Source organism: Monopterus albus, unplaced genomic scaffold, assembly GCF_001952655.1.
Source record: "Monopterus albus unplaced genomic scaffold, M_albus_1.0 scaffold2.1, whole genome shotgun sequence".
Lineage (NCBI taxonomy): Eukaryota > Metazoa > Chordata > Actinopteri > Synbranchiformes > Synbranchidae > Monopterus > Monopterus albus.
This window is the reverse complement of record NW_018127882.1, coordinates 7,641,258-7,653,105: the sequence shown is the minus strand read 5'-3', so window position 1 is coordinate 7,653,105 and position 11,848 is coordinate 7,641,258. Positions and strand designations below refer to the sequence as shown.

General features: G+C 36.9%; 2 protein-coding genes across 6 annotated transcripts in view; both read left to right on the top strand.

Annotated features, from left to right (window-relative positions):
- The window catches only part of ahnak (AHNAK nucleoprotein), a 37,407-nt gene extending 33,573 nt beyond the window's left edge, over positions 1-3,834 (top strand). For 2 of the 3 annotated variants that reach the window (XM_020594165.1, XM_020594156.1), the window contains one exon: positions 4-3,832. In XM_020594165.1, the coding sequence (XP_020449821.1) occupies positions 4-2,877 (2,874 nt within the window). In that variant the 3' untranslated portion in view covers positions 2,878-3,832. Of the gene's footprint in view, positions 1-3 lie in introns of all 3 variants that reach the window. The other variant, XM_020594174.1, reaches the window with a different exon arrangement.
- Positions 3,835-6,123: 2,289 nt separating this feature from the next.
- klhl4 (kelch-like family member 4) overlaps positions 6,124-11,848 on the top strand; it is a 31,048-nt gene continuing 25,323 nt past the window's right edge. For 2 of the 3 annotated variants that reach the window (XM_020594186.1, XM_020594194.1), the window contains exon 1: positions 8,883-9,011. The gene's annotated coding sequence lies outside the window, so the exon portion shown is untranslated. Of the gene's footprint in view, positions 6,253-8,882; positions 9,012-11,848 lie in introns of those variants that run through there. The other variant, XM_020594199.1, reaches the window with a different exon arrangement.

Genomic DNA, 11,848 nt, shown 5'->3' with positions numbered 1-11,848 from the left:
AAGATTGAGGGTGAAATCCAGTCTCCCAAGCTTGACATTGAAGGACCAGATGTTAATATCAATGGGTCCAAAGGAGGATTTAATATGCCTAAATTTAAAATGCCACATTTTGGAGGAAAAGGCGCAAAACTGGAGGGACCAGACATTGATGTCAGTCTTCCAAAACCGGATATTGACCTCAAAGCCCCTGAAGTGGATATCAAAGGACCACATGTTGACATTGAAAGTCCAAGTGGTAAAATGAAAGGACCCAAAATTAGCATGCCCACCATTTCAGGACCATCTTTTTCACTTCCAGAAGTAGATTTCAATATGAAAGCTCCAAAAATCAAAGGTGAAGTGGACATGTCCATTCCAAAGATTAAGGGAGACATTAAAACACCCGATCTTGACATCAAAGGTCCAGAGGTCGACATCCATGGGCCTAAGGGTGGAATTCAAATGCCTAAAATCCAAATGCCATCACTTGACATCAATGTCCCAAAACTGGAGGGTCCAGATGTTGATATAAAACTTCCCAAGGGTGGCATTGATGTTAAGGCACCTAAAGTTGGCATTAAGGGACCAGAAATTGATGTTGAAGGTCCTGATGCAAAACTCAAAGGACCCAAATTCCAAATGCCCAGCATTTCAGGACCCAAACTGCCAGATTGGGATATTAGTCTAAAAGGGCCCAAAATTAAGGGAGATGCTGATGTGTCAGTTCCAAAGATTGAGGGTGAAATCCAGTCTCCCAAGCTTGACATTGAAGGACCAGATGTTAATATCGATGGGTCCAAAGGAGGATTTAAAATGCCTAAATTTAAAATGCCACATTTTGGAGGAAAAGGTGCAAAACTGGAGGGACCAGACATTGATGTCAGTCTTCCAAAACCGGATATTGACCTCAAAGCCCCTGAAGTGGATATCAAAGGACCACATGTTGACATTGAAAGTCCAAGTGGTAAAATGAAAGGACCCAAAATTAGCATGCCCACCATTTCAGGACCATCTTTTTCACTTCCAGAAGTAGATTTCAATATGAAAGCTCCAAAAATCAAAGGTGAAGTGGACATGTCCATTCCAAAGATTAAGGGAGACATTAAAACACCCGATCTTGACATCAAAGGTCCAGAGGTCGACATCCATGGGCCTAAGGGTGGAATTCAAATGCCTAAAATCCAAATGCCATCACTTGACATCAATGTCCCAAAACTGGAGGGTCCAGATGTTGATATAAAACTTCCCAAGGGTGGCATTGATGTTAAGGCACCTAAAGTTGGCATTAAGGGACCAGAAATTGATGTTGAAGGTCCTGATGCAAAACTCAAAGGACCCAAATTCCAAATGCCCAGCATTTCAGGACCCAAGCTGCCTGACTGGGATATTAGTCTGAAAGGGCCCAAAATTAAGGGAGATGCTGACATGAAAGGACCAAAATACAGGACTGATGCTGATGTGGCCATGTCTGCTCCTACCATCACTGTTGAAGGTGGAAAGACAGGTGTTACCTTTCCCAAGTTCAAAGGTCCTAAATTTGGAATGAAATCCCCTGAAAAGGAGGGACACCTTAAAACTCCTACCTTTACTGCAGGATCAAAAGTTTCCAAAACAGAAGTTGGTCTCCCTGATACTGAAGCAAGTCTGGATGCCCCTGATATCAACATCAATGTAAAGGGGAAAAAAGGTAAATTTAAACTTGCCAAAGGCAAAGCAAAGGCAAAGACACCCAATGTTCACTTAGAAGCACCAGCAGTAGACCTGGATTTAGAAACCCCTGATATTCATGTCAAAGGAACAAAGGCAAAGAAGACTCTTTTTGGTAAGCTTAATTTTCCAGATGTGGAATTCGATATCAAGTCACCAAAATTGAAAGGCGATGGATCTTTATCAGAGGGACTGAAATCACCTGATCTAGATTTGCCTTCAGCTAGCTTGAACGCTGCCATTGAGGGATCTGGTACTGACACTGCAAATGTTAGTCTGCAAGGGCCAGATGTGAAATTAAAGCCTCCTAATATTAAAATGTCAAATGTCAAAGGTGGTGCTGAGATTCATACAAATGTTTCAGGGGACACTGCAATTGGTGGCCTTCAATACTCAGAGGGTACAGTAACATTCTCCAAAGGCAAAATACCAAAGTTTGGTATTGCTTTGCCTCAGATGGAAGGCCAGGAAAGTGGAGAAAATCGTGAATCAGGCCTTTCAGGTAGTGGAGGCATAAACATACAGTCTCCATCTATTAGTTGCCAAACAGGTTCACAAAATATCAAGGTTCCCAGTCCAGAAGTGAGGCATAGTGAAGGTAAAGTAAAGGTAAAAGTGCCAAAATTATTTGGTAAATCAAAAGCAAAGGGCAGTAGTGCAGGTGACCTTCAGGGACCAGATGTAGAACTGAGTGGTAGTGGAAATGCTGGTAAGGTCTCTCAAGAACTAAGTGTACATACTGGGGAGCTGGTAGGTGGAAATTTTGAATTAGAGGGTGAGCCTAAGCTCAGCGTGTCAACTAAAGGCAAATCAGCTTCACTTGATTTCTTTAAGAAATCGAGGCATTGGTCTTCTTCTCTGAGTGATGAGGGAGGGCTTGCAGCAAGTTCTCCTTCAGGTCACTTAGAAGCTGAGGGTGGCGACATTTCATTAGACCTAGGAGGAAGCAAGGTAAAAGGAAAGAAAGGCAAGTTGAAGTTTGGCACTTTTGGAGGTTTTGGTTCAAAGTCAAAGGGCTCATATGAAGTGTCACTTGGTGAGGATAATGAAGCAAGAGTAGAGGGAAGTACAGGTGTGTCTCTACCCTCTAAAAAATCAAGATTGTCTTCATCTTCCAGCAGTGACAGTGGTTCAAGAGGTGGTTTTAAGCTGCCAAAAGTTGAACTAAATGTTTCTCCAAAAAATGACTAATTATGAGGAAAATTGAACTCTCTCATGTACCCTCAAATACATTCTCCTGTTATGGTCAATTCTTCAAACTGTAGCTCTTTAAAAATCAGGGGGAAGTTCATAGTCACCTCATTATCATTAATAACGAGTAATTCTTTTTTCAGTAATCAGACAGGAATGCATGAGATTGTTTAATATCCCTTCAGATTGTAAATATGATGAATTTGTATTGTATTAATAAATACTGTTTTTGTACATAGACCAAAATTATTGAAAATCTGCTATCATAAAATTTTTACCAATAGTTTATTCAGATTTTGTGTTGTCCTGTTCCATTCTATCAAATGAATGTTGTTAATGAACAGGTGTGGTGTATTTGTATCCAGGGGTTTATTGAACAGAACAGATTGTTAAAATAGTTATTTTGAAGGAACACGTTGTTTATACACCCAGACACAAATATAAACACTTTTTTGTATGAAATGATTTTATTTTCAAGCTTTGATATTATATATTCACTGCAGAAGCAGTATATGCAACATAAAGCTGGCCCTTCATAACACATTCTAAAGAGTGATTATGTTGTATATACAGTACCATAATTGCAAAGACAATCATTGTTTGGAAACTATCAGCTCTCTTAATTGCTGTCAGTATTTTTCTCTTCATTTTAAGAAAATTCATTCATCCTTAAGTTCTGTGCCTTTTACAAAAAATATGCATTTGCTAAATTTGTTTTCAACATATTTCGTTTCCTAATCATGTCACTTTTATTCTTATCTGTTGTATGATCCTCGCTCTCTTTTAATTTCATTTGTACACACTCCTTATGATTACATAAAGCAATATCACAAATAAACTGTCACATTTTTGTCATTTGCAAAAACATATTTGTGTTGATAGAGAGTTGCACAGTTTTGATCAGATATGATGGAGATAGAATTTTATTTTTTGGGTGTTTTGTGTGCATTCTGCTAAATAAACAAAATAAAAAGATTTATAGTTTATAAGGTTTCTTAAGTCTCTATTTAGCAATGCCTTTGTGATATGATATGATATGATATGATACGAGTATGATGAAAAGCCTTTAATTATAAGTTCATTTATTTCTGTGAAAACTGGATTCATTGGTGAACCAGGCTTTTGGATCACAAATTTTATTTTTTTAGTACACATACAAATGATATAGACATTTGGAACCATCCATCAATTTGTCAATTTGAAACATTATTTGCATTTTATAGAAGTTTTTTTGTTGGGGGGGGGGTTCACATTTTTTTCTTCTAATTTTTAAGAGTTAGTTGCAAGCAGCAGACAGGAATCATGGGTAGAAAAAGAGGCATGACATGCAGCAAAGGTCCCCAGTCAGAATCAAAACATGGATGTTGTAGTTACGTGGCATGCACAGTTAACTACAGTATTCAGATACCAGGGCAGTCCTCATTTGTGTTATGTAAATTGTCACTAGGGGTACACATACATAAATATGTAAATGCACATTAGATAGAGAAGGGGATGGTTTTGCCAAATTTAAAAATATTTTATACATATTGTAAGATTTAATTTCAGTAGACATTTATTTTGAGTATTTTATGTAGGTGATGATTTATATTGGTTAACCAGTAATCTCATACTGTACATGGTTCAAAATGAGTGAAAATAAGGTTCTATATACACTCACCGACCACTTCATTAGGTACAGTTGTACAAGTGTACACAATTCAATGCAACAGTTCCACCTAACATTTGTGTTTATGAAGCTCAAAATGTTTAATTTTTTTGGTGAAATTATACATTTATGACAAATTTGGGCCGCCCAAAATTGTCACTCACTTTACAAAAAACAGTCAGAAACATGCCTTCGAAGTCCACACATTCACTGCCTCCTGTATCCTAGTTTAATAGCCTTCTTCCCTTCCGCATTGAGAGTGCACGCAGCATGATCAATGCACCACAAGTTAAGTTAGCATAGCTGCCTAAAAATGAGTGAACAGATGGCACAAAGAGACAAAATGCAGACACCAAAAGCCTTGCAATCTACATAGTTAATTTAATTGCCAGGCGTGGATCATCCTCACTCACACAGTGGTATTTTGGCTTTGAAAGACAGATGTTGCTCAAACATGTCAGCCTACACACTAGTTCAGAAATTGGTTGGTGTTAAAGACAAACCAACAGCTTGTTTCACCATCTGTGTGCGAACTCACCACTACACAGTATATGAAGAATACAGTATGAAAATCACTGGGAGTCAGCTGTCCACAACAGGACTAAACCAGCCAAGGTACCAGCACACAACCACAGTCAGCAATGATTTTAATGTTTGTGTATGGTTGTACTTGAATGTATCAGTTTTAAGTAAATCAGCATATCAACTATGCTGTTTTCATTAATATCATTAATAAGGAACAATTAATATACTACTAACAAAAGTGAACTAGTACAATATAAGACTTAAACACATTTTTTTGATGGATGCAAAATATCGTCTGCTGATTATTATCGACAAAATCCCCCAAAATATTCAGATGTCAATATTGCACACCCCTAATTACAATACAAAAATGTCACAAAATGTGTTGCTTTATCTTGCAATATATATCGTGTGGTCTCATACACCATTGCCTTCATATTTTTTGTAAATAAAATAGTATTCCACAGCTAGTCATGCATTCTTGTCATTGAATTTTTAATTGTATCATGATTGAATTGAATTGTAAACTTCACATTGTGCATAGAATCATATTGAGAAAAAAATCAGGTCCCGTTTCTACAACCTTTCAGTGTTACCGTAGTTAAATACCCCACCCAGTGGTTGAATTACAATACCAACCACCACTGCCACAAGGGTTTAGTAAATAGCGTCCTCAAACCACTTGTGACTTTTTTTGTGATTACTGATATAATTTATCCTATTCAAAGTTTTATACAAAGCCACATAATCACATGAAGTGTTCAAACATTTGATTGCTTATGACTATTTGTAATGCCCAGATATGGACTAGTTTCAGTAATAATGCAGTTTGAGATCTTGGTGACAGTAAAACTCATTAACTCTATGTTAAAGAAACATGGTTTGTAGGGCTTTGTGAAAGCAGTGTTTTGCCTCAAACTCAGGATGTGATCCTAGTGTTTCCAGTTGCTTGCATGCTATTGTGGTAGTGCAGAGGAAGGAACTCATCAGGAGTTTCCTTTAGAGGAGGAAAGTGCCCCTTTCCTTTCTAGAGAGCCAAACATTTTTCTGGTCTTAGAGGGTCACAGGGGAAGAAAGAGTTGGAACAGTCCTACACAGTTGTGATGTGTAACCCACTGGATTATTTGTTGTTGGCCGTTCATTTTAGAAGATAATTTCACCATTTAAATATTAAGGAATAACACTTAGAATCCACTTCGCAGGTAAGAAGAAAGACTAGCGATATAATGACATTTGTTTCTTATATGCATTTATTGTATACAGAGGATGATTTTGCCAGAAAGATATTTTATTTTAACTGTTTTCAACATATTTCGTTTCCTAATCATGTCACTTTTATTCTTATCTGTTGTATGATCCTCGCTCTCTTTTAATTTCATTTGTACACACTCCTTATGATTACATAAAGCAATATCACAAATAAACTGTCACATTTTTGTCATTTGCAAAAACATATTTGTGTTGATAGAGAGTTGCACAGTTTTGATCAGATATGATGGAGATAGAATTTTATTTTTTGGGTGTTTTGTGTGCATTCTGCTAAATAAACAAAATAAAAAGATTTATAGTTTATAAGGTTTCTTAAGTCTCTATTTAGCAATGCCTTTGTGATATGATATGATATGATATGATACGAGTATGATGAAAAGCCTTTAATTATAAGTTCATTTATTTCTGTGAAAACTGGATTCATTGGTGAACCAGGCTTTTGGATCACAAATTTTATTTTTTTAGTACACATACAAATGATATAGACATTTGGAACCATCCATCAGTTTGTCAATTTGAAACATTATTTGCATTTTATAGAAGTTTTTTTGTTGGGGGGGGGGTTCACATTTTTTTCTTCTAATTTTTAAGAGTTAGTTGCAAGCAGCAGACAGGAATCATGGGTAGAAAAAGAGGCATGACATGCAGCAAAGGTCCCCAGTCAGAATCAAAACATGGATGTTGTAGTTACGTGGCATGCACAGTTAACTACAGTATTCAGATACCAGGGCAGTCCTCATTTGTGTTATGTAAATTGTCACTAGGGGTACACATACATAAATATGTAAATGCACATTAGATAGAGAAGGGGATGGTTTTGCCAAATTTAAAAATATTTTATACATATTGTAAGATTTAATTTCAGTAGACATTTATTTTGAGTATTTTATGTAGGTGATGATTTATATTGGTTAACCAGTAATCTCATACTGTACATGGTTCAAAATGAGTGAAAATAAGGTTCTATATACACTCACCGACCACTTCATTAGGTACAGTTGTACAAGTGTACACAATTCAATGCAACAGTTCCACCTAACATTTGTGTTTATGAAGCTCAAAATGTTTAATTTTTTTGGTGAAATTATACATTTATGACAAATTTGGGCCGCCCAAAATTGTCACTCACTTTACAAAAAACAGTCAGAAACATGCCTTCGAAGTCCACACATTCACTGCCTCCTGTATCCTAGTTTAATAGCCTTCTTCCCTTCCGCATTGAGAGTGCACGCAGCATGATCAATGCACCACAAGTTAAGTTAGCATAGCTGCCTAAAAATGAGTGAACAGATGGCACAAAGAGACAAAATGCAGACACCAAAAGCCTTGCAATCTACATAGTTAATTTAATTGCCAGGCGTGGATCATCCTCACTCACACAGTGGTATTTTGGCTTTGAAAGACAGATGTTGCTCAAACATGTCAGCCTACACACTAGTTCAGAAATTGGTTGGTGTTAAAGACAAACCAACAGCTTGTTTCACCATCTGTGTGCGAACTCACCACTACACAGTATATGAAGAATACAGTATGAAAATCACTGGGAGTCAGCTGTCCACAACAGGACTAAACCAGCCAAGGTACCAGCACACAACCACAGTCAGCAATGATTTTAATGTTTGTGTATGGTTGTACTTGAATGTATCAGTTTTAAGTAAATCAGCATATCAACTATGCTGTTTTCATTAATATCATTAATAAGGAACAATTAATATACTACTAACAAAAGTGAACTAGTACAATATAAGACTTAAACACATTTTTTTGATGGATGCAAAATATCGTCTGCTGATTATTATCGACAAAATCCCCCAAAATATTCAGATGTCAATATTGCACACCCCTAATTACAATACAAAAATGTCACAAAATGTGTTGCTTTATCTTGCAATATATATCGTGTGGTCTCATACACCATTGCCTTCATATTTTTTGTAAATAAAATAGTATTCCACAGCTAGTCATGCATTCTTGTCATTGAATTTTTAATTGTATCATGATTGAATTGAATTGTAAACTTCACATTGTGCATAGAATCATATTGAGAAAAAAATCAGGTCCCGTTTCTACAACCTTTCAGTGTTACCGTAGTTAAATACCCCACCCAGTGGTTGAATTACAATACCAACCACCACTGCCACAAGGGTTTAGTAAATAGCGTCCTCAAACCACTTGTGACTTTTTTTGTGATTACTGATATAATTTATCCTATTCAAAGTTTTATACAAAGCCACATAATCACATGAAGTGTTCAAACATTTGATTGCTTATGACTATTTGTAATGCCCAGATATGGACTAGTTTCAGTAATAATGCAGTTTGAGATCTTGGTGACAGTAAAACTCATTAACTCTATGTTAAAGAAACATGGTTTGTAGGGCTTTGTGAAAGCAGTGTTTTGCCTCAAACTCAGGATGTGATCCTAGTGTTTCCAGTTGCTTGCATGCTATTGTGGTAGTGCAGAGGAAGGAACTCATCAGGAGTTTCCTTTAGAGGAGGAAAGTGCCCCTTTCCTTTCTAGAGAGCCAAACATTTTTCTGGTCTTAGAGGGTCACAGGGGAAGAAAGAGTTGGAACAGTCCTACACAGTTGTGATGTGTAACCCACTGGATTATTTGTTGTTGGCCGTTCATTTTAGAAGATAATTTCACCATTTAAATATTAAGGAATAACACTTAGAATCCACTTCGCAGGTAAGAAGAAAGACTAGCGATATAATGACATTTGTTTCTTATATGCATTTATTGTATACAGAGGATGATTTTGCCAGAAAGATATTTTATTTTAACGATAACATTTTTTTATCATGCATTGTAGTTGTGGTTTGGTTATGTTTAACTGTGTTAAAATAGTGTATATTAGTGATTCAAGGGGTATAGTAGCCTGATCTGCTGATTCAGCCATAAAGGGAACATCAAATGCAATTTTCTCATAAATTTTAAACTTGTCCTTCCTGACCTTCATAGTGAGTAAAAGGCTACATCTTGTCTCTACACCTGGACGTACATTATCAGGCCAGGGATGTTGCAGCAAAGAATTAGACCTTCCAATATTTGAACACAGTATTTTATATTGCTTTGATATTTCACCATTTGTGTGTGTGTGCACCATGAGTGCTGCTAAGTATGTGAGCATGTGTTAGTGTGTATGGTTGTGTTTCTCATTGCACTTTATTTGCAGAGCTAAAGCCAGTTGTTGGTCCCACAAATATGCAAAGTGGTCCGTTAGACTACTGTATATTTGAAATATCTCTACCTAGTGTAGCACAGAATCTGTCATGTGAAGCTTTCTTTCATCCTTCTAAGAAGCATTTAGCTGATATGCATGCTAGGACCTTGCAGTTGTTGCTGGGTGTGGAGAGGGTTCTGAGTACAGTGTAAAATAAACAAGCAGATAAATAAGTAATATGTGGCTCTACAACTGGCAGAAAGCAGATCAAACTGTCACATTTCTGAAAATGTTTCAAGGCATGAATTTTGTATTTATCAAGCTTTTCTTACAAGGTACTTGGCTTTTGATTCCTTTTCAATCTGTAATAAAAAGCACAATTTCCTTCCGGTATCACGTAGTTTGTAAAATAATAATTCTAAGGCTTGTGCAAACATAGCTCATCTACCTGGTATGTTCACTGAAGAGGCAGATGTTGGAAGATAATATGTTTTACCATTCCTGCAAGAATAAAACAAGTTATCCACTGTGATGTGCATGGGCAAAATATGGCAGTAATATTTCTTATGGTCATTTTGTTAAGTTTGATGAAATTATTGTTTACATTTCTAAAGCAGTAGTTAAGCATGGTCTATTCTGGATGTAGAACAGCAAGTTGAGGGTAGATACATTGTAATTTTATGTACATTTAGTTTTGTGTACATAATGCATGGAATTTTATTACGTCACTTAATGAGAGTGGTTATAGAACCACAAAGTACTTCCCCATCAAAGTTGTGTGCAACACACTCAAACCTGTGATCAATAAATATTGTATTTCAAATTAATGTTTAATTAATAGAAGTCATTCATTTAGATGACTGTAATCTCTGTTGTGAAGCAATAAATGTCAAAAGGTGAAGGTCTAAGATACAGTAAACCAAGATGTTTCCCTTTACACATAAAGTGCAACTGAGCCAGCGCTGCAGTAAAAATGTCAACTCAAAGCATGTGTATAAACCCTTTCAATTATCAGAATCCCCAGCAGGCATCAGTTGCTGTATGCTCATCCTTTTGGGCTCCAAGATAGCATAATGCAAAGCAGAATATTTTTATAAACAGAGAAAGCTCTTATTAATAATTCAGTGTCTTTTCACTGTGAAGCTCATCCATTCTTATTAAAGTATTAGCATAAACACTTGAATATAAACAAAGGATATTACACACACTTCATTATAATGTATATTTCTTTATCTTACAGGAGTAATCATAATATTTGACTTTTCTGTGTTGTTGTTTGGCATGTGTGAAGAACAAAGAAAGTGATATTCTCAGCTAAGGTTACTGCAACCCCAAATCAAAAAAAGTTGGGACGGTATGTGAAATCAAGATTAAAGTAGAAAAAAGTGATGTGTAAATTATCTCTGTCTTATCTCTGTATTGCATTGCAAATACAGCAGCACATTATTTGATGTGATACTTCATCAGTTTTATTCTTTGTTCAAAATAAACACTTCAACACATTCTGAAAAAAGTTGGGACAGTAAAGCTTTTACCATGGTGTGATGCTGCCGTTCCTTTTCACAACACTTAAAAGACATTTAGGGACTGAGGGCACTGAGTGATTTGTTCCATTTTTCCTGCAAACAAGTCTTAAGGTGCGCAAGAGGCCTAGGTTTTCTTTTATTTATTGAAAAAAAAAAACACATTAATAAAACAGATTGTCACACATTCCCTACTGGGGACAGGTCAGGACTGCAATCAGGCACTCACACCCTTTTCCTCCACAGTCAGGCCTTGGTAATGTGCAGTATGAGGTTTTTGCATTGTCTTGTTGAGATATGCATGGGCGTCCCTGGAAAAGATGTCATCTTGAAGGCAGCATATCTCTATGTACTGTTCTTAATGGCGCCATCACAGAAGTGTAAGTTACCTTTGCCAAGGGCACTGACACAACCCCAGACCATGACATACCCTGGCTTTTGGACTTGTTGCTGCTAATATTCTGGATGGTCCATTTCATCTTTGAATCTAGCCACAGGGGTTGCAAGCCAGTGACTTCTGTGCCGGTCCCAAGCCCGGATAAATAGAGAGGGTTGCGTCAGGAAGGGCATCCGGCGTAAAAACATGCCAAATTTAAACATGCGAATCATCAGTGCAAATTCCATACCGTATCGGAGAAAGCGTACGCCAGAGTGCCGAGAGAGGAGCTATGGTACTGTATGAGGATGTCAGGAGTGGCAGAGAAGTATGTCAGAGTAGTTCAGGACATGTATGAGAGGAGTACAACAGTAGGGAGATGTGCTGTAGGTCAGACAGAGGAGTTCAAGGTGGAGGTGGGGCTACATCAAGGATCGGCTTTGAGTTCCTTCTTGTTTAATAT